General features: G+C 43.7%; 2 protein-coding genes across 3 annotated transcripts; one reads left to right on the top strand and one right to left on the bottom strand.

Moving 5' to 3' along the window:
- Nucleotides 1-800: 800 nt before the first annotated feature.
- On the bottom strand, nucleotides 801-4550 carry flad1 (flavin adenine dinucleotide synthetase 1). Its single transcript, XM_088388147.1, has 11 exons — nucleotides 4444-4550; nucleotides 3915-4002; nucleotides 3608-3752; nucleotides 3168-3545; nucleotides 2577-2690; nucleotides 2249-2516; nucleotides 1762-1909; nucleotides 1594-1692; nucleotides 1343-1532; nucleotides 1146-1219; nucleotides 801-1077 (listed from the first exon to the last, which is right to left on the bottom strand). Exons 2-11 carry the CDS (start codon nucleotides 3920-3922, stop codon nucleotides 942-944), a joined length of 1560 nt encoding a protein of 519 aa, XP_088244273.1. The 5' UTR covers nucleotides 3923-4002; nucleotides 4444-4550; the 3' UTR covers nucleotides 801-941.
- Nucleotides 4551-10862: 6312 nt separating this feature from the next.
- shc1 (SHC (Src homology 2 domain containing) transforming protein 1) lies at nucleotides 10863-21937 on the top strand. 2 transcript variants are annotated; one of them, XM_088386610.1, is made up of 12 exons: nucleotides 10863-14508; nucleotides 14575-14645; nucleotides 14935-14998; nucleotides 16178-16297; nucleotides 17159-17212; nucleotides 17552-17603; nucleotides 18152-18278; nucleotides 18339-18486; nucleotides 18673-18730; nucleotides 18842-18955; nucleotides 19360-19598; nucleotides 19669-21937. In XM_088386610.1, the coding sequence occupies exons 1-12, from the start codon at nucleotides 13939-13941 to the stop codon at nucleotides 19795-19797; spliced, it is 1746 nt and encodes a 581-aa protein (XP_088242736.1). In that variant the 5' UTR covers nucleotides 10863-13938; the 3' UTR covers nucleotides 19798-21937. The 2 variants fall into 2 exon arrangements, with proteins under 2 accessions (XP_088242736.1, XP_088242735.1); XM_088386609.1 differs by having other exon boundaries at nucleotides 10867-14508; nucleotides 18839-18955.
- Nucleotides 21938-22546: the final 609 nt, after the last annotated feature.

Genomic DNA, 22546 nt, shown 5'->3' on the forward strand with positions numbered 1-22546 from the left:
TAAATCAAAATGGAAATAAATAATTTAGAAAAAATCATATGCACAACTTTGGAAGAACCTGAACGCAGAAAATATTCAGCTACCTCACTTTCTTTCAATAATACAAATCTTAAAATTAATTTCAAAACACACAGGAAGCCATTCAAGTGATAATAATTAATATGAGTATTGTAGTTTTCCTGGTGTGTAGACGACTGAAAGGAAACATATCATGAGAAATGACTTTTTAATTGAGCTTGTATAGAAATAATTAAGTCTTTGAAGTGCCTGGCCACCCATCAAGAGTAAAATGAAACAACTAAGTCAATTCTTTATCTCACTGTTTTTCAAAATGTGTCAGTGAGTAACAGTGGGCCCAATTAGTTCAATTAGCCAAGGGCGGTATCGCATCATTTGCAGTCTGAGTCTCGGGAACGGGGAACATCTGCTCGAGATGGAGTCAAGTCTTCGATACCACCACAACAGGATGTTAGATTTGTTGTCATTTAAAAAAAATGTTGCTTAAAGTCTCTAAATAGAGCAGGAGTCACAAATTTGGCATCAGTAGCTTGCCTGAGCTCCACCTGCAGTTGTCATGGTAACAAAAGGTATGGTTTGCATTTGGAGACACAACCACCCTTCAAAACAGTGTATTAATTTTAACTGGCCCAGTAATTGTTTTGATCTGCAGAACCTCTAACAAAAATAATATTTGCACATCATGGGTGGAACCAATATTTCGAGTAATTTCTGCATTTTATCGGATTGAATAGCGAAGCTCACGCTAAATCAATTGAAATAGTCACATGACCATAGATAAATACAATTTGATTACTTTATTCAGCAGCGTAAAAAGCTTATGGCTCAGTAAGACACACTTTAGCATTTACAAATACAGTTCTTTTTTTTTTTTTAACGGCTATCGACGGACTTTGAAAATAAAAACATGTTTGTGTTAAGTGTCAGGCACGAGAATTACGCTCCTCTTCTTCATTTTCTAATAGGTAGGCTGGCTGGTAGCGCTTCACTCCTCTTTCATCCACCACTTGCAGCGCCGTGTTTCGACAAGTGTTGTCCATGCTGCCCAGGGACGTGTACCTGGTCGGAAAAATAATCACATCGTTAAAAATATCGTTAACGCAACGACTGGGTGAGTATGTTTTTACCCTTTATCGTAAAGAATGCAATAGGGAACGTATAATGTTCTCAAGAAGGACCAAATGTCGTGGTAAGTCCAGTCCTGTGTTGAAAGAAGTCACATTTAAATCGATTAGAATTAATTCAATGCATAAGAACTTCAAAAATTTAGACTCGTTTTTTTCAATTCCACTTAAGTGTATGTTGTGTTGGGGGTGTTACTGACCAGTAAAGGGTTGACTCTCATATAAGTCGGCCAGTCGGGGTCCGTGGGGCACATGGGGGTTAGCGTGCGAGAGTAAGGGTCGCTCCTCCTGGTGCCCATCAAGACGGCTTTCAGCTCGGGTCGCCGTTCCTGCACCTCGCTCAGCGCCTGTCGGATACTGCCCTCCACGGAGAACAGGTCCAAGTCGTATCTGAGGGGAGGAGTGTTGGCATATTTGTAAATTGAAAATTTGGAATAGAGTCAGACTTCACCTTTTGATGGTGTCCTGAAGGAAGCGCTCCATTTCCGAGAACGGAGAGACGATGCGAATGTAAAGCGCTTTCACTTTGTCTTTACTTTCCGGGTAGCGCCTGGAAGCAGAAATAGGGCATCAAAACAAATAAGACACAGATTACTTTTCACTCATCTTTTTTTTTTACCTCTTCAATGCAGCGTAGTAGAGATGCAACAGCGCCGTGCAGTCCTTGCCGCCGTTAAAACCGATGCAGACTTCCTCCATGGAATACCGATCCAGCGCCGCTTCGACTGTCTTCAAGGCAGATGCAACTTTGTCCCCCAGCGGTGAGCCTGCAGGACAGGAGAGATTATTCCAGAATTTTGGATGACCAATATTCTTGCTATTAACACAGGTTGTGATTTATTTTGACAGATTTAAATCTTTCGGCGTCAGACCGGGTTAGTCTGTGGGACATTTGTGGAGCCACACACTGGTGAGTTATAAAAAGAAACTGAATAACTAGCTGAATGACACACAAATCTTTTTTAATTTAAAGTATAGGATAAAAATATCAACAATAATAATAATAATGCAAATGTGTTCAAAAGCAGGCTATTATTTCTAATTGAAAGTTTAAAAAAAAAAAAAAAAAAAAAAGGTTTGGTCCTTAACATCCGTCAATCTCTTACCAGTGTTAGCTAACGTGTACACCTCGGCCGTGGCAATGGACACGGGATCTTTCACTAAGGGCACCACGCTTCCTATCGGCAGCAACTCGATCAACTGCGCCCGAGCTTTGTCCACCTCCTCCTGGCTGTCCGAGTCCAGGACCAGCCTGACTCGGTGGTAGTTGCTCAGCCAGTCTGGGTAGGAGCCGAGGGCCACCTTGCGACCCCAGGAGGCCTGCAGCTTGGTGAGCACCGGGGCGATGGCGGTCTCATCCTCAGCCACAAACACCTGGCAATAATCGAGTCTCGCTGAGTTGATCAGAATCGAAAAAAAGAAATATCGGCTTACCTCACGAGTGTGAAAAGTGGTTCCTGAACTGGCAAAAAGGTGTTCCAACCCATTAAAGGCTCTCTCCATTAGAGATGGAATTCCTGGGAAGATGTACACATTACGCACGCTCACCTGTAAGAAAAAATAAATAAATAGAACTTGAAATTCAATCGTCAGTTTTCCCTTGCAGCACTTGAAATTGTAAAACTGCAAAATGTAACTTTGCAAACTATAATTTGTAAACTTTTTGCTCTCCGGGTTGGAAAGATATTCAGTCAAGGGGAAGAGAAATAACAAACCACAGAATCCAAAATAATTTCCAATACTGTGGAACACGCTGAAGACAAGCCTTGTCAAGTGAGGGAAAATATGACAGTGACACTGTGACATGACAGAGTACTGTTCGTCCTTGTGAAATTGTTGAAACGATTAGATGGAGGCAGGTCAGGAAGGCAAATCGTGCGTGAGCTACGAAAACGATTGCTTCACAATTGGCAGCAAGTCGAAAAGTGGTGGAGACAGACCTCCAGATTACGTTTTGAATTGATGGAAACTTTTTTTTCCTTTCCTCAAACAAACCCTTTCCACCCAAACTGAAATTACACCCACCAGTGGATAACGGAGAGGTTTCCCCGTCTGAGCATCTGTTCCAAAATTGAGTTTGGCCGATCTGGGCACCATGGCTAACTTCATCGCCGGGCTATTTTTGTCCACCTTGCCAAAAAACTCCTCCACCAGCTGCGAAAGTTCAGGGTGTTGATAGACCTCCTCGTTGAAGGCCATGGCGATGCTTTCAAAGGTGACGTCGTCGTGGGTGGGCCCGATGCCCCCCGAGGTGATGAGGTGGGTATGCTGAGAAGAAAGGAGAGCCACTTCTTTGGCGATGACATCCTGGACGTCCGGAATGACTGTGATGCGTTGCACGGACACGCCGAGCTTCCGCAACGCTCGTGTAAGAAAGCCGCTGTTGGTGTCCACCGTGTGGCCCTGAGATGAGATGAAAAGTGGCTGTCACATTCATAGATCAGATCCCCCCACCCGAGCCTCACCTTGAGTATCTCATCCCCGATGATGAGGATGGCAGCAGTCGGAGCCTCCTCACTAGCGGCGGCGGTTGTCATTGCTACTTTGCCCAGATGAGCCGCCAGACTCCTCACACGCACCTCCGCTCGACTCAGCTTCAAAATAGCCGGGCTACGAAAACACAACGGGATTAAGTGAGACACGAGAGGGTCAAATTATTAGAAACACCTCCCTTAATGACAGTTCGACCATTCAAGAGTTTTGTATGCAGCTTATGTTCTTTCTCATTTGATTTGTAGTGGAGTACCTAACTGCATGGAATTTGAATCTTACATCAACATGAAGAATCCATTAAGAGTATGTAAATTAATACACAGCTCAGCCCTCCTTGTATTTCTTGACAGCTCCGACCAGGAAGAACCTGGGAAATATTAGAAGATTGTGTCATTTATGATCAGGCAGTGATACATTTCCTTTCGTTTTTATGGGTCCTTCCAAATGAATAGCGTAATATACTGGTAATACACTCTTGAATGCATCAACCTAGCAACGCCTTCGATGTGGACACTGCATGATGGTGAAAGGCGTTTTATTTTCGTGACACACAATAGAAAATACTTTGTTGACTCTTGAAACTTGACTTTCTAGATGAACTTCAAGTCAAGCCTGACCGAGATGGCTTCTCGTGATGCAAGCTGTCTCCTTGCTCCGAGTTACATGACTCGATGGTATGTTAGCAATGGGCACGCTAGCTGTTTAAACGCCATTCTAGATCTTTCGAAGCGCTTTATTCTCTCGATTTGCAAAGGAGTAATAAACTGTAATGTTGTCAAATAAACTCGGTAGATACAAGAAAGCTTACTGGTGTCGCGTGTTCCTCTTCGAGAAAGCTGCGGTCGTCATTCAAATGACGTAACAGTCACCGTCCAATCATCAACAATAAATTGTTTCTTTTTCCCATGGGAGCCAATCAAATTTACAAAGGCGGGTCTTAGCGTAAAAATGCGGAAGTAAACAGCCAAGGTCCTGTCATTCATCCAGAAGACTGTGGAAGAAAGGACTTATAAATTATTGTAATTATATAAACCGAGTGACAACTATCAGCAAATATTATAATTTTGACAAATTAATATTTCTTTAGACAATCTCGATCATGACAGACCGGTACCTAACAGTGACTTCCCGAGCGCCTCCTTTGGTCAGTGGCGCTACTACACACGTCTGAATAAATTGTTCATGGCTGGAGTTATTTCCCTGGCCTGTGGGTGGCGCAATGCGGTGCGCCTAAAGGCGAGGCAATGTAAAATTGAATATTAAATGTTGATGATGTTAATTCCATAATACAACACAATTTATATAGGAACTAGTATTAGCAAACATCCATTGTCTGAATTAGTACTAGTGACATTGTTTTCAAATGTTTTTTCAAAAGTAAAATTGTGTGATTTTTTTTTTCAAATATACAAAAAATACTTATATATCGTATGTTTCAGTTGGAAAGATGGATTCCAACTTGGATTTTGTTGTTATCCTCAACGTGTTAGAGTGTTATTAAATCTGAAAAGTGTCACCATGCATAGCAAATTTGAAAATCAAGATGAATCATGATGATAAGCAGATGTGCTCAGGAAGTGGTGACCTTAAAGGAAATGAAAACGTTCAATTTCTTCATCTATTTCCGACTTGTGCAACTCTTTACGCATTTTCGTGTAATCTTCACAATGAAATGCGCGATGGGATTTCTAATATTACGCAACCTGTCTATTCAGCCAGGTGCACCCCACGCAGGCGCACTTGTATGCTGATGACGTCAGGCTCCTGTTCGCGGAAGTGGTGACCGTGTTAGGAGGAGGAGGGGGAGGAGGAAAGGAAGGGGGAGGGGCGGGGGCAAGGGAAGGAAAGCGAGAGGAAAGAAGAAGAAGAAGAAGAAGAAGAAGAAGCCACTTCTCTTATGAACTTATTAAAAAGTTGCAGGACTTTCTAACCTTCCACCTATTGTCCCGTTTCATGATACTTGACGTGAGTGCGGCGGCGGAAGTTCTGCGGGCAGGACGAGGCAGAAGGAGGAAGAGTGCTGGTGAGTTCAAAGTTGACCACTTCTCTCTCTCTCTTTCTCTCTCTCTCTCTCCCTCTTGTACTCTTTCTGGACTCGGAATGTACCACGATTGGTGTTCTTGTCCACACACTTGAGTTAGTTCCGCTCCGTGTGTTCCAGTAATGGCCACCTGAACGCCGTGAATGTGACTCACGCGAGCTAAATGTTGAACTTTTGAGGTGTCAACACAGTAAATAATGTTAAATAAACTGAGTGGCATTATATTTCCATTTTTGCATGAAAGAAAATCACAAAATCGTTGGAAAAATAACTTGCAGGCAGAAATGCATCAGTTCAATCTGGCAGAATTTGTGAAATATTAGTAATTTATTTTAAATTCAAGATTAGTAGCTGTTTACCACATAATTGTGTTTGTCCTTTATAAATAATAATAATAATAACAGAAGGATGCTGATATTATAAGCCTGCCCACGACCAGTCTTATAAAAGTGTTCCGATACTACAACACAGATACCATTTTGCAGCCTGACCTACAGATAGTTTTTGATAACATGTTATGATCAGTCAAGTTTTTATTTTTAACCATAAGGTATTTCAAGGAACTTGAAGACAGCAAAACAAAAATAAATCCTGGTAACCTCAAATGCTGATTTGAGTTCTGGCTGAAATCTTGAAAAAGAGGAACCAACATGTCACCACTCCATTTCCGATTTGGTTTAATTGATGCTATCAGGCAGGCGTTGGCCAGTAACGCATGAGGATGTTTTCATACATTTACAAGGGCGGAACATGTCTTGTTATTGATTTGCGTGACATCACCATCCCTAGGGAACTATTGTTTGACTCTGCCTGAAGATCATTTTGACATTCTCAAAGGATGCCCATGTATAAATAAGTTAACATTGGAATTTGTGACTTTGGACAACTGGGAAATGATGCTTTGGTTTCCTCCCACATTCCATAATAGGTTAACTGAAGACTAAATTGTTCAAGGGTGTTAATGTGAAGTCTGTACACAAACCCGCGGCTACGGTTCACCACTCTCGTCGTGCGTAACCATGGAGACGAAAGCGAGTTGACCACAAAGAGGTGAAGGAACGTTGATTATGGACAGCGATGATTGACGCTACTGAAGGCAGAACGCCGGGGGGCTCTTATCAGGGTCAGCCACACCGCTGGCTGACGTGATATTATATACGGTCAAGTTGATGAAATGGAGAGGGCGATCCAAAGAAATGGCCGATTGGCACGTGTCAAGAGTCAGACAAACGCGTAGACGACCAAAAACGACACAATCTCGAGGGCACTCCAACACCGAAACGGGCTCAATCCCCAAAATCCACTCGATTAAAATTGGACCTGTCCAATCGAGCGTCAATCAAAGCGTGAAGATTTCGGGACGATGTGACGTTTAAGATGGTTTCTGCTTGTTTTTTGGCAGCTGGTGCTATCGATTGAAAACAGCGGCGACTTACTTGCCATAAACTCGAGGGAGGCGTCAACAGGATGTAATACAATTTGATGTATTTGTCTGTCAGCGTGGGCGTGTTGCGGCCACGGAATGGAAGTTTGTTTTCAAGGTCGGAGCGTGTCGCCGTCAACCTCAAACACTGCGCCGCAGCTGTTATTTTTATTATTTTAAATGAAATGCGAGACTTAAAGGTACAATGCAGATGATAGCAGAAGATATAAAGTTGCAGGGTTGAACTACGACCATGGTGAATTATTTATTATACTCTAAAAGGCAATTTTAATTAAGTAAAATGTCAACATTAATTGTCATTAGTCAGATTGTTGGTTTTTTCCTCTGAATGGTAACTTGGTAGGAAATTGACTTTATTGACTTTGTTGTTAACATGATGATAATACCTCCAACTGTAATTTCCAGTGATACTTAAAAAAATTCAAAGTAGAGAAATAAATAGTGTAGATGAGAGAATGTGGCTTTACAATGGAACGGTTTGAAAGACAAACACACTTTAGCAGGAGTGAAGAAGTGCTTCCTGTTGCTTGCTTGTTTTGCAACCTCTGCATTGTTCAACGCTTTTTCTGCGAAGGACACAAGCACCTAAAATGGTGACGTTGCTCAAAATAATTTATTATTATTATTTTTAAATTATTATTATTAATTCCAATTTTAAACATTTTCAAAATTGTACCTTTTTGGACTAAATGCATGACAAGAAAGATGTGATGGAATACGTTTAAAAAAAAAGGATAATTTTTGTCATTTAGATTTTTTTCTTCAGAAATCATAAATATTTGCGGCATATTCATGTTTAACCACTGCCACTTCTAATAGAGGAAGTTGGTTGCCCTGTTGAGATCTACCATGAGTAAAATGCTTACTTGGTGTTTTTATTCATCACAACTTTAGTTGTCTTTCGAGGTTTGAAATTAGTACTTAATTGGCAAATTGGTGATTTTTTTGACTTGATCCAGGACGTCCGGTGTTTCGGGAAGCACGAGGGTGCTGGAAGCGAGGGGGGACGATGTAAGAAGAGAGAGGCAGGAAGGGAATGATGGAAGCAGATAGAGATGCGGGAGTGCGGTGGGGGGGCAAACCCAAAATAGCCGGCTCACATGTTTGTTTGCAGCGTGCGTCGTGAGACACTCAGACGGCCCTCTCGCTGAATCGCTGGCTGCCTAATCCAATCTTCTCTCTCTTTATCACAATTTGACTCAAATCAAATGAAAAACTTTTATTTTCTAGGAAAAACAGAGTACCCACTTGTTGCGATGATACGAAAAAAGAAATCTGAAATTGCAATAAAGCCTATAAAACGGTTACATTTCAAAAATTTAATTTAGATTCAATTTTGAGGCCAACGCTGATTCTGTGAATAAAATTCCAACAATTGATTAATTTGATTAGTGCTGAAAATACCCAATTTTTTTGGCCACTTAAAACTTACAAAAAGATGAATTACAGGCAGAACATGATTTTTTTGTTTACAATGCTTTTTTCTCACTTTAAAACTTAAGAGGAAAAAAATGGGCGGGGCTAAAAGGGCACCAGGCTCCTCCCCTTGATTAATTTGATTAGTGCTGAAAATACCTCATTTATTTGGCCACTAAAAACTTACAAAAAGATGAATTACAGGCAGAACATGATTTTTTTTGTTTATAATGCTTTTTTCTAACTTTAAAATTTAAGAGGAAAAAATGGGCGGGGCTTAAAGGGCGCCAGGCTCCTCCCCTTCTATATAACAATTTGAGCCGTCCTGTCATTTTGTGCACCATCTTTTGTCATTTGTACAAATATTTTTATTTAATTACAAGTGATATCACATCGGATCATCAGATCGTGTTTCGTCCGAGAATGTTTAACTGTTTGATGCCAGGCTGCAGCTGCCCGCTTGGGGATCCACCATGTCATCCGTCGGGCGTGCCGAAACACAAGCATCCTCCACATGCGCTCCTTTCAGTTAATTCCCGTCATACCAAAGCCCGTGTTCCGACACGCTCGTCGGATTATTGCCTCTCCGTCTCGCTCTTGGGCTTCCTCTGGCTTTCTAACTCTTCTCCGCGCATGATTGGGCAGCAATGCATGCTGGGAGGCGGGAAGCCGCACGTGGGCCGGCAACAGACGCGGCGGCGGCGGCGGCGGGCGCATGCGCTGTGGCGGGTTGTCGCTTTGGATCTTTGTCTTGTGCTCATGTGCGCTTTGGTGTTTTTAGGGTGACAGACTCTCAGGCAGCCCGATGGAATATGTGGTAAGATACACACAATCGCAAACACAAAGGGGCACTGTGGCAAAAAAAAAAAAAATAATAATAAACTCGGCATAACAGAACTGTCATCTGACATCAACTATTAAGGGCCACACTGAAAACTTCCATGAGAATATTATATATTTATTATATGACTTAATATAACTTTATTTTTTATTAAGTTAGAATTATATGTTGGAATTTTTTGTTATTATCAGATGACAATAAATAAGAAGATTTAAAAAAATCCCCCCCGAAATATTTTTAAATGCATAATTTCTTTGCTCAAAATGAACCGACTTAAATCATACAGTACTCCTTTTGTGCACCTCTGACGTGCAAGTTCGTCAAAGGGAGCGAATATTTTAAGAGTTTAAGTGAACCCTCCTGCTATTAATCACTTTCAAATACGACAAATGAATCTAATAAAGGGGCTGCTTGATGAAAGCAGAAGAATCCAATTAGCCTTGTAGATTGCGTCAAGGCAGTCAGGAATCTGATGATTTCAGCGATTATCATTCATTTTCACGACTCACTTTTTTGATATCTAATTACACTGAAATATAAAATGATGGCTATGCCTGACCTTTGATTTTATGACGCATTTGGATCCATAATGCGCTCTCTTATGACTTCAGCGTTGGCTTTTGTCAAGCCTCAGCCACAGTGTCTCATATGTGTTTCAGCGTTAAAAGGTATGGTGGGCTCTTTGCACTTAGAACTTCTCCAATCACATTAAAATGTGCCTGGAAAAATGATCTGACAGTAAAGTTCCAGGACTGATGATCAATTTGCCAGGAACTGACAGATGCTCAAGGCAGTTGCCATGGTGACATAAGTCCCACTCATCTCTTCCCAGGTTCTAATATGATGATCACCTTAACCTTAAACAAATTCCAGTCCTGGAACTTTGCTGACACACTCGGAAAACCCTATAGCGAGACATCACGCTGGTTACATAGCGGTACTGCAGCGCCCGTCGTGTCATTCGAGGACTCGCGCGGATCACTTTGGGTGACTTCCTCCGCTCTCCGCAACGTTGCCTTCTCACGCTTCGACAGCAATCTCTGCTGACGCTCTCCTGAGATAGCGCTAGTGCGGCTAGCTCACGTAGCGAACGAGCGACTGTCTCCATCCTGTCTCGCTGTCTTTCACTCTCATCTTCTCGGGTTACTAAACACGAGGAGAGGAGGAGCTTTGGACAGTCCAAACACACACACACACTCATCCCAGCCTTTGTTTCCTTACTTATTCCACATCTCCATCTCCCCGCGGAGAGCTAATGTGCGGCCGGAGCATCCTGCTGGGCATACACATGTACACACGGAGGTTGCGGGAGACGGGGGAGGGAGGGGGAGGAAACAGGATGAGAGGAAAGGAGGGGATGTGTGTTACACAAAGAGAGAGAGAGAGAGAGAGAGAGAGAGAGAGAGAGAGTGATGCAAAGGGCGAGAATAGGAGGCAGCGTCACCCGCCTAGACAGGAGGGAGGGGGAGGACAGACGGGAGTGGAAGTGGAGGGGGGGAGACGAGAAGAGGAGAGGAGCACAATGAAGTAGTGCCATTGTCCGCCCTGGCAGCCTTGCCATTCCACCATCTGCCCGGAGTGAGGGGGGGAGAGAAGAGGAGAGGAGAGGAGAGGACAGTCCAACCTAGAGGAGGACAAGAGGAAAGATGGAGACGCGCAGCCGACGGTGACTTTGTGAATTAATCGAGCGAAAGAGTTTTTTTTTTTTTTTTTTTGAAAGGACCAACCAGGATGAGCGGCTAACATTTCTGTCACGTGACCACGGACCAGTTTGTTTTGTAAAGTATTTGTACAGAAACTCTTTTAAGCGGTACTTTTTCATGTTTTAGTCGTTGAGAATTTTTAAAAATTCAGGTTGTTTTTATGCAAGTTTTCCAAATATTGTTGTTTTTATTTACTCGCCAGATATGTCCTAGTTGGAGCCGGTCGGCCGGTCGCATGCCGCCGCCGCCAACTCGGCGTGTTATCATTGATCGGCTTTTATGGCTGACGCGACAGCGCTCCAACTTTGATCATTTCCTGAAAGCTATTGATCTTTCCGGGGGGAGTTTTGGTCCTCCTGTTTTGGTGAGCTAAATAATTATGTCAACGTTGTGATTTTTTTTTTTTTCCGCCGTTGTCAGGACTTACTCAGCAAACCTTCTCAACAGGCATCTCTTTTAATCGTCTGTTGCCATGGCGATGAGACGGAGCGAAATGTAAAGTTTTTTTTTATTTCTTCTTTCAAACTGGTGCTTTTTCATTCACTTAAGATGATGCAGTACATTTGAATTTATCATCGATTCTCCGACCGGCTTTTGTTTTCACGCTCGAGACGCTCAGCCCCGTCCGCGCTCGACAGTCTCGGAGAATCTCGGTTTTTTCAGGTCACCTGCCCCCCTCCCCCTCCCCTCCCCATTCCGCGTTCACCCTATGGTGAGTCGCAGCCGCTTCTTTTGTCCCCATCTCACCTTAGTCAGCTGCAACCGAACGAAATCCCCCATCAGTCAAACGTTTGGAGGAACGACGGGATTGATTTGATTAACAAACTCATCCCGCGAGGATATTTTCCCACGCATGGCCGCCTGGCCTTGACACGGCTAATTAACGCTTATTAGAATGTTTCTGGCAGGTTCTACTGTCAACGTGGAGATGATTCACCTCACCTGACCCGTCTGGTTCGGTTCTGTGCAACTAGACATTCTTCTTCAGCCCATGTATTGATGACTCAGGATTTCATCTCCTCTGACGTCACTTGACCTCACATCATTCTTTGAATCGTTCGGTCATACTAGTTCAAAGAAGCAGGTTGAAGATTTTGTAATTTTTTTTTTATTATATTTGACTGTTTCGCTTTGCCGGTTGGTTCTCCACGGCCCTGACGCAGGGTGACTTTTCCAGCCATACTTCTCGGAAAAAAAAAAAAAAGATCTCGCACAGCTCCCCGTCCAGATGGACGATTAGCGAGCTTTGCTAGACAAGCCCTCTGTGGTGCTAGACCGATTGTGGGCGACTTTCGGTTCCCGCAATCTGTCGTGTGGGACTTCAAGTGTCTCTTTTTTTTTTGTCTTTACTTCACATCAATATTGGTGCCAAACCAGGTGCGGGTTTTATCTAAGATGCGCCGATCTCCTCGGAGGGAGTAAAGGTCGAGAGATTATGACTTGTGCCTGAGCCATGCTGAGGCGGGCGGAGGTGTTGACTGTTTTTTCTTTGTGGAACTTGCTAGACTGTTGTTTGCCTTTAAGGTTGGACTATGCAGATATAAGGCGAGTGCACTCAATCTGTTGGGGTCAAGCTTTAGATGATCAAAGTCCATATCAGATCTTCTCAGGTAACAGCAGAGTGGGAGTTTAATTGCGTATTCCAAATCAGGTCTCATCAAGAGTGTTACATCACCGCCGTGCTACGTCGGACACATTTCAAAATGGTGCTCTGGAGGTGACCAATTTCAAACCACGACGGCCTCACTTCTTTTTTAGCCATATCAGGAACTTCAGTCAGGAACGGGCCGGTGCTATAACTTTGTTGCGTTCTTTTTTCCGAGCGCGACGAGAGGAACCGGCGGTTCACGCTTTCTAAACAAGAGGCGGTGTTAAACGGGACAGTCTGGAGAACGGGCAAGCAGCCGCGGGAGGGGGAGGGGGGGAGATCATCTGGAAGAGGCGAGAGGAAGTGGTGGCGCGCGAGAGGGCGGAGGCGCTGGAGAGGCAGAGGCTGGCTGACTACATTGTGTGGAGGAAGAGAGAGGACTTCCAGGAGAGGCGAGGAGAGAGGGAGAAGAGAGACGCCAGTGGTGAGAGAGGGAAGGAAGCAGCGCCAGAAGTCATCTGGAAGAAACGGGAGGAAGACAACGCGTTGCTTAGGGAGCCAGCTAGGGCTAGTCAGGGCGGACATCAAATCGTTTGGAGGAAGAAGGAGAGGGACTAGAAGGTTTTAGCCTTCCCGCTTCTACCGGACGATATTTGTAAGCTCGCTTTCTCGCCGTTGGCTAATTGAGGTTGCTATCGGCCAATCGAATCGTCGTATGCGGCCCTCGCCTTGTTAGCGTGCTCGGCCCCCTCGCGACCTCACCCCCCATTCCCTCGCTGGCTGCTAATAGGGTTTTTATCGGATTGTCTCGCCAGACTACTTTGTCAGACACACATATGCAAGTTGTTGAGGGACAATCGCTTGTTTTGATTTTTTTTTTTATGATAGTTGGACTCAAAGATGGCCTGTTGGCTGGAGCAAGATTTTTTTTTTTTCGAGTCATGAGCTGATCACACAATGAACTCTGTTTTGAGAAGTGAACCGATGTCAACATGTCACGCGTTGAGACCCTCCAAAGTCTCCAGCCGCACGCAGCCATAATCGGAAACGTCGCTCTTTTCCACACTACGCTCATTGTGGATGAAGCCATTTTTAAAGAGCTCCACTTCGAGCAACCCGCTAACGAGTGGGAGGCTGACAATTGGACAGATGGATGGCGCTCTTGCTCTGAGGGAGACCGGCTGCGCGTCCTCCAGAGAGACACTCTGAAACAAAAAAGACCTTGATACAAACCGTGGACTCGTACGGACATTAAAAAAACGGCGCCACCATGGAGCTCGTCCCGAAAACAAAGTACAGCCACTTTCGAAGCGAATCGCTCAGCTCCGCTGACGAGACAAACTCCAATCCAAGTCCCGCTACCCCTCTCACTCCATCACCTGGCTTACCTTCCTCTCTGTCCTCCTCTTCCCTCACCCCCATGTTGCCCCCTTCTTCTCCCCGGCCTCCCGAGAACAGCCCAACTACCCTCTGCTCCTTCTTCCCGAGAATGGGCTCCTTACGCCTGGGCGTCTCCGCCACTCTACTCAAAGCCTCCAACAGGCCACCTCAGCAGCCTCGGCTCACCGTGGAGTCCCCCGGGGACGACGGGAGCAGCTCCAGCTCCTCCCCTCCGCTACATCACCCGCTCCCCCCTTTAACCGCTCCCTCTCCCCCTCCCCGCCCCCTTCTACAGGACATGAACCGGCTGGGAGGCGCGTCCAGGAGGGGACGGGTCGAAGGCGCTCACCTGGGAGGAGATGAATGGACGCGGCATGGCTCCTTTGTCAATAAGCCCACCCGCGGGTGGCTCCACTCCGACAACGTGGTCAGCACCACCGGCGTCTCCTACTCCGTGCGGGTACGTGAATGGCGAATTAATCGAAAACTGTTTAATCGTCCAATTAATGACACATTTTTCGTGCAGTACATGGGTTGCGTGGAGGTTCTCCAATCCATGCGGGCGCTGGACTTCAACACCAGAACTCAGGTCACCAGGTGAGGTCACATTTACTAATTTATTCATCATGTTTTTCTGGTTAATTTTTCGTGTCCGTCCTTTTTCCTCTCTGTTGCCGTTTTTTTTATTTACATGGCATGTCTGCATGTCTGCTGCTTCCCCCCCCTTAAATTAGAATGTTGTGACATTCCGGTGGTTTTCTTCTGGTTTTCCGTCGCAACGTTTGTGTCTATGGCGCCGAGCGAGCGCGTCTGGTGATTCGATTCCCGTGTCCAAGAAGGTGCTAACGCGACGCCGCATCACGCTAGCATGTTCTAAATCTTTCAGGGAGGCCATCTCGGTGGTTTGCGAGGCTGTACCCGGAGCCAAAGGAGCCCAGCGGAGAAGAAAGGTACACAATGTCTCCGTACACACACACCCATATGGGACATTATTTATTTATAGCGCTTAAGTGGGTAGCAGTGGTAAAGGGTTGAGAGCTAGATTTAGCTTGATTGTCCACTCTGTGGTCAGTCAGTTTGGCCAATCGTCTGGATTTCGGATGATTGTACACTGCTGCCGAGAGAGTTGTACTTGTAGGTAATTACCAATCGTGGGCTCTCGCTACAAGAGCGGCTGGAGGGGCGGAGTCAAAAGGTTAGACTCGATGCGAATTCCGATTTAGGACAATGATTCATTCCGTGTGTGGCGAGCCTTTGGCTTGAGGCGTCATTTGTACCACTTTTGGGCTATTCAGCAAGATGACGATAGCTAGTGACGCTAGTGATGGCTAGCTAGCTCCATGACTAGCTCCACCTAGCTAGCATCACGATGACGAGAGATTAGCACCGACAACAAGATGAAGCTAGCTAGATCATGAAGCTAGTGATGGCTGGCTAGCTCCATCACTAGCATCATTAGCACCATCTAGCTAGCATCACGATGACGAGAGATTAGCACCGACAACAAGATGAAGCTAGCTAGCGAGCGATGGCTTGCTAGCTCTATCACTAGCATCATTAGCGCCATCTAGCTAGCATCACGACGACAAGAGATTAGCACCGACAGCCGGTGTGTGTGCTCGGTATTCTTGTCAAACTTAAAAACAAACAGGTGGCTATATTCGCCGTTTGCCCAAGGAATGCTTCATACGTAGCGGAGCGGAGCCGACGCAATTATAGGATTTATCTGACCCGAAAAGGTTCCTGTAATTATTGTAATCTCTGGTTATTCTAGCCAAGCATGCGAGTCTTATCCCAAGATTCTTTTTCGGAGCAGGCTGGCACAATAGTTCTGCTGTTCTCTGTATGTATGTGTGTGTGTGTGATGTTCTTGGCCTGGTCTTTTGTGGATCGTCCTGTTTGCTCCTCATGGGCCACAGTTGGCCTTGAGAACCAGACAGGATCGCTTTCACAATTGCAGCTGTTCCCCCCCACACACACATGTCACAAGCACTTCCACACACACATTGAGTGTTTCTAGAAATGTTGGATTTCAGAAGTGTAAATCAAAGCTCTTTGAATTAATGAGCTCTTCAAAAGGTTGCTGACCCATCCGAGGTTTGTTTATTCCCGCTTTCTCTCCTTCACAGCCGTCCACACGCTGCCTCACGTCTATTCTGGGCAAGAGCAACCTGCAGTTTGCTGGCATGACAATCAGCCTCACCATCTCCACCAGCAGCCTCAACCTGCTGGCGGCCGACTGCAAACAGGTGGGATCCCATCTCGGTTTGGAAGACGGCGTCATAGCACACATTGCAGTAAGCAGTGATAGCAGAAAAACAAAACAAAAAAACGCCTCTTCATTGTGAGGAAAAAAAATAATAATTTCAGTCAAAAAAAAAAACAACTTGATTGCAGGGGGGAAAAAAATATTTTCAGTCCAGTAAAAAAAATAAAAATAAAAAAATATCACTAATTAGCCATTCTGGTCCATGTTAGCATCTACTCTGCAAAATAAACAAAACAAAAAAAAAACGCCACTTTATTGTGAGGAAAAAAATAATAATTTTAGTCAAAAAAAAAACCAACTTGATTGCAGGGGGAAAAAAATATTTTCAGTCCAGTAAAAAAAAAAAAAAAAAAAATTATCACTAATTAGCCATTCTGGTCCATGTTAGCATCTACTCTGCAAAATATACTCTTCAATTTTATTGCTCCTAGCCGAATAATTTCCGATGCTCCACTTTTCTGTTGTAATTTAACGTAATACAAGCAGAGGGGGCTCGCCTCATTAGCTGTGTTTGCGAGAAACCGAGGCGCGCGTAATGCCAATAAATGTTTAATAAATGCGGTTGTTGAAAGAGTAATTAAGCTGTAAGATCTTTTTCCTCCAAGTAGACTATCCCGCCTGCAATTTATTCTTCTAAATGACCATTTCCGCTTCTACAAATTCCCACGGACGACTATTTTTGCCCAAAATAACCTCGTCAAATGTTAATGCTGTTATTGATCCGTCTGATTGCAAACCATATCCCACGCTCTTAGTTTTTATTTGTCTCATCATCCACATGCTCATCTCCTGTTCCTCATATCATCTCATTCTCCCCCCCCCCCCCCCCCCTCCCCCACAGATAATCGCCAATCATCACATGCAGTCCATCTCCTTCGCCTCTGGAGGAGACCCAGTGAGTCACCCGAGCCCCCTTCTCTCTCTCGCCGGCCCTTTTTCCATCTTCCTCCAAATCCATCCATCCTTCCTTCCTGCTTCTTTCTGTCATCTTCTATTCCAATGATGACCACTCACTCCACTTGCCAGTCTCCTTCTCTTCCAAGCTTGATCTTATTATTACCCCCTGCTTATCTCTCCTTCAGCTCTGTTTTTTCCACTAACTCCTGTTACAACTCGAAAAGACCGCGGCTTGGCTTTTTCTTCCTGTCACAAACCTGCACTCTTATTTCTTCTTCCTATATTGATCCCTCCTCCCCTTGCCCGTTCCCTAAACATCTCACTCTTTGTCCCTCAGGACACGGCTGAGTACGTAGCATATGTGGCCAAAGACCCGGTCAACCAGAGAGGTGAGAAAAATCTGAAATGTTGTCATTCTGTCACTTCAAGTTTTTTCCCCTCATACAAGACAAGATCATTCAAGGAGAACGCAATGACAAAAAAGGATTAGTCACCAATTCTTATTATTATTTATATTATTATATTTATTATTCATTTATATTTTTTATTATTATATCGATTTATTATTTATATATTTATTATTATAATATATATTTTTTTTATTACTATAGATCTTTCAAGGAGAACAAAATGACAAAAAATGATTAGTCACCAATGTGTCAAATAAATGCACTATTATTTATATTATTATATTTATTATTCATTTATATTTATTATTATATTGATTTATTATTTATATATTTATTATTATAATATCGATTTTTTTTTTTCTTTTATTACTATAGATTTTTTTTTTGGGCCTGAAGTATCGATGACTGGTATCGGCAGCGTCCATGAGTACACAATATCTTAAAATAAGGCTTATATTATGGAATCGATTCGAGGCCACTGTAAATATAATACAATCCACAAATGTCATCCTGCTCCTGTCTTGCAGCATGTCACATTCTGGAATGTTCTGAGGGTTTAGCCCAGGAAGTCATCAGCACCATCGGCCAGGCCTTCGAACTGCGTTTCAAACAGTACTTAAAGAACCCGCCCAAACTGGTCGCGCCTCACGACAGGTACATCCATTGGCTCGTCGGACGTTTGCGTACAATCTCATTTATTCCGTGCTACATCAGAATGGCTCCGTTTGACGGCTCCGCGTGGGAGGAAGAGGACGACGAAGCCGCTCTCCTGCCTGACGTCCCTTACTATAACAACTTCCCCGGTAAACAGCCTCCCCCTGGTGGTCTGGTTGATATGAGACCACGTCCGGGCGCCACGCTGGTGAGACACACAACACGCTTCCGCTTTAAAAACACAGATCCTGCTTGGTAGGAGATAAGAGTCGATTGTAAAGCAAGCAAACGACTCTGTTTAATATCAGCGGGACGTAATTGACTTTTAACTGGCAGACATTTTGCGCATAGTAGAATTTTTACATGTGTGTAAATCATTTCTGTGTGTTTGCAGCCTTTCGGCCAGCCGGGTCAGAATGACATTCACAAGCAGCCTCTGCCGCCTCTGCCAGGTGAGCTCGGTTTTGCCCTTGAGGGAACAGTGTTATCGTTCAGGCGCAGAATGAAGAGTGAAAGATTGAATATGCCAACGTAACATAAATCCACCGCTTGCTTTTTAGTAGGTGCCAAGGAAGGAGGGCGAGAGATGTTTGATGACCCCTCTTACGTCAATGTGGATAAGCCCCGCCCACCAGTCGCCGCCAACGGGAACGCTCACAGAGATGCTTTTGACATGAGTGAGTTATAATGACTTTTGGAACTCAACTCACGTGTTGATAAATATTACCTACTATTGATTTATGTATTCAAATGCATTTTACTACTCTGAATTAACTGTGTGTGGTGTAGCATTTAAAAATGTATTAATATTGTATTTTTATTTTTCACAATTTAACTTCATTATTGTTTAATTTTGACCCAGAAAGGCCTCCTTAACTTATAACTGCATCATTTGTTCTCAAGAATGGACAAACATGAACTGGCACTTTTACTTTGAGAATATAAAATGTAACTACTCATGGAATCAGAAGAGTGTGTGCTTTTCAAATTGACGTCGCTCTCCACATATTGGGAATCATATCAGAAAATAAATGGAGTCAAGCTGTCTTGTTGTACTAATAAATCCCTTTTTCTTGAAAAGAACCATTTGATGATGCCCTGGGGGGCTCCACGACAGCATCAGCGCTCCCCCTAGTGGAGCAGCTACAATGCGAGACTTGGTTCCATGGCAGCTTGAGTCGCAGGGAGGCGGAGAGGCTGCTGGCACGCGACGGAGATTTTCTAGTGCGGGAGTCGGGAACCACGCCAGGGCAGTACGTGCTCACGGGACAGCAGGGCGGTCAACCCAAGCACCTGCTACTCGTCGACCCGGAGGGAGTGGTGAGTCGTGAGGTCAGCAAAAAAAAAAAAAAGGCTTTAAGTTTCCTGATTTTTTTTTTCGTGCTCACAGGTCCGTACAAAAGACCATCGGTTCGAGAGCGTGAGTCACCTGATCAGCTACCACATGGACAACAGACTCCCCATCGTGTCGGCGGGAAGTGAAGTGTGTCTGCAACAGCCAGTGGAGCGCAGAGCCTGAAAAAAGAAAAAAAAATTGGCTCCACCAAATACAACCACGGGAATGCACACCAAAAAAAAAAAAAGTGTGCAAAGTTTTGACATGCTGCTGTTGTGAACTAAACTGTGAACTGCAGTCCCAACTATCAGGCAAAGCGACCCTGAAGCACTGCTGCATCGTCTCCACGGCCGACTGTGAAACAGGAAAGGAAAAGCAATTTAAAAAAAAAGAAAACAACCATCAGAAGGTCTTAATTTGTCATCACGCCCCACCAGAAAAAAAAAAAAAAAAAAAAAAAGGAACGTGGAAAATAGCAGCATGAATAGAACATGAGTTTGCATGCTTTCATCGTGAGTTCCACCTTTGGATGTGTTGCTGGGCAGAAAAACAAGCTTTTTATTATTATTTTATATATATCTATATATCTATCTATCTATATAGATATATATAGATAGATATATGTAGAAACTCACCTTCAAGAGCAGCCTTGAAGACCCTAACCACTCCCTCCCTTTAATGACTGTTGAACTTGTGATGATGGGGGATTTAAAAAAAAAAAAAAAAAAAAAGCATGTATGCAAAACTGGGACCGGTATGCCAATGATCATCTTTTTTTTTTTTTTTTTTGGAACTTTTTATATATTTTTCTTTTTTCCATGACATCCTGGACTTCATAGGAGTGAGTACAACCATCATGCCAAAGAACAGCACCGGGAGTCTAATTAGCAACAACAATGCATTTTGTTTTATTTTTAAATATTTTATATCGTATTCTTGAATGCATCAGCGGTGGAGAATTGTGCAATGATGTCACCAACCAGCACAATAATGATGTTTTGCAGTGATTAGATACAAACACACAGTGGAACCTCCAACAGTATGGAAGAACGTTAAACCGAGTAAATGTCCAGTGAGATGTTTCATGTAAAATTCAAATGTGAATAGAAAGCTACTTAAGCTGTATAGTGTACAGAAACAGAAAAGTATATTATTCCAAAATTTTGGATTGAATGGGTAAATCCGAACGTTCTGCCAAATTCAGCTCCACGCATTGAACAAATTATTAACAGTCAAGTAATTAATTTTTTTTCTCTCTAAATAGTTTCTGTTAGCACATCTGCATGTTTTCCTCATACTGTATATTTGTCTTTCTTGGTACTCCTGCTTCTTCTCATAAAAAAAAAAAAAAAAATGCATGCTAGCATTGGCGGAGCTAGAGGGGGGGCCGCCGGGGCACTCCCTCCTTGAAACATATAATGAATATTCATTAGAGTTTTCTGAAAAATCTTTTGCGTTTTTAAAAAAAAAAAATGTTTTTGGAGGTTCCACTGCAAATCTGCACTGACAATCTTTTTGGCTTGTGTTCAATCCGCATACAAGAATGTAAAGGAACGATGATGGATTTCCCAATGCTGCGTATTGTCCTATGGACTGGATGCAAAATTTTTTGCATATTACTTTCTTCGAAACAGAAAGAACCAGAAAGCCAAATGTTACTCCTCGGTGCGATGTCGTCGTCAGTTCATGTTCTATTTTTTCTTTTGTAATCTCTTTGTGCCTTGTTTGCAGTCACTTGAGTCCAGCCACCTTATGTACTTAAGTCTCACACACAAAAAAAACACTCTCAGTTAAAACAGACTGCAAAAAAAAAAAAAAAAAATCAGTAAACAAGCTGATCCGGTGATGGCAATCGATGCATTGAGCTTGTACAGTCGCAGATATTTGATGTCACCTGTTATCTGGGAGGGGAGGGGCGGGGATTTTCCGACCATCTGTAAATAACTTTATTGCAAACTTGCTGAGTCGCTCACAGGGAGTTTTAGATCTAGGGGGGGAGAACATGATGACATATGAGAAGGGATTTTTTCGGTCAACCATTCGTCAAGTGGTCTTGTGCTCATCACAGCTGCCTTTGTCGCATGCTTAGAAAAGAAATTGTTTAGTACGATGTTTTTGTGTGTGTGTTTTGGTGGTGGTGTGACTTGATAGTTTGTGTCCTGAGGAAGAAAAAAAACAAGCCATGATTCCTTAAAAAAAAAAAAAAAACTGCACAGGTGGTTTGATTTTTGTGTTAATACTTGTTTATAGGGAAAATATGTGTTTACACTTGTAACTGAAAGTCTAGATTCATGCATATATAAATAAATGCATATATCATTCATTTATTTATTTTTTAAGGGGGGGGGGGGATTTTGAATTCCTGCCTCTAGCTTCCTCGTGATGATGGAATTTAGATGGATGAATCATCTGGTGTCACCTAAATGAAGATACAAAGTCCAAGCTGCTAGAATGCCCGCTCACACAAACAAAACATTGTTTGCGATACTGGAACTCTCCTCTTTGTGAAAAGCTTTTAACAGTACGGTGCTGATTCAGGGAAGCTGTCAGTGCACACGGAGGGTCAACGTGGAAGGACGTGCAGTAAACAAGCAGAAGAGTCAACAAGGAGAACCAAGTCCATCAGCACTTGCATGAGTCCAATCCTGCCACACCTGTCAGAGCTCGCTTCCCATTTCATCCACTCCTTGACCCCTTTCCTTTCCGGAACCATGCACCCTCAGCGTCCTCTTCCCCAAGCCATGCCTGCTTCTCCACCATCCTCCTCACTGGGACAGCAGCTGAGAGACATGGCCATGGGTCTCGGGCGCGGAAAGAACTTGCTAGGCGGGAACGCAGCCTACGGGTTTGTGCAGTCACTGAAGGAGTGCCTCTACTTCCTGCTCTGCTGTTGGTGCATTAAGGAGATACTGGACTAGGAAGAAGTTGATGG

Source organism: Syngnathus floridae, chromosome 10, assembly GCF_059516105.1.
Source record: "Syngnathus floridae isolate MCC-2025c chromosome 10, RoL_Sflo_1.0, whole genome shotgun sequence".
Lineage (NCBI taxonomy): Eukaryota > Metazoa > Chordata > Actinopteri > Syngnathiformes > Syngnathidae > Syngnathus > Syngnathus floridae.

Coding starts and splice junctions, on each gene's coding strand:
- flad1 (XM_088388147.1), bottom strand. Junction 1,533..1,593: donor CTTCAGGACACCATCAAAAG/GTGAAGTCTGAC, acceptor TCCTCCCCTCAG/ATACGACTTGGACCTGTTCT. Junction 1,220..1,342: donor TGAGAGTCAACCCTTTACTG/GTCAGTAACACC, acceptor CTTTCAACACAG/GACTGGACTTACCACGACAT.
- shc1 (XM_088386609.1), top strand. CDS start 13,939: ATGGAGCTCGTCCCGAAAACAAAGTACAGCCACTTTCGAAGCGAATCG. Junction 14,646..14,934: donor ACCAGAACTCAGGTCACCAG/GTGAGGTCACAT, acceptor TAAATCTTTCAG/GGAGGCCATCTCGGTGGTTT. Junction 16,298..17,158: donor TGGCGGCCGACTGCAAACAG/GTGGGATCCCAT, acceptor CCTCCCCCACAG/ATAATCGCCAATCATCACAT.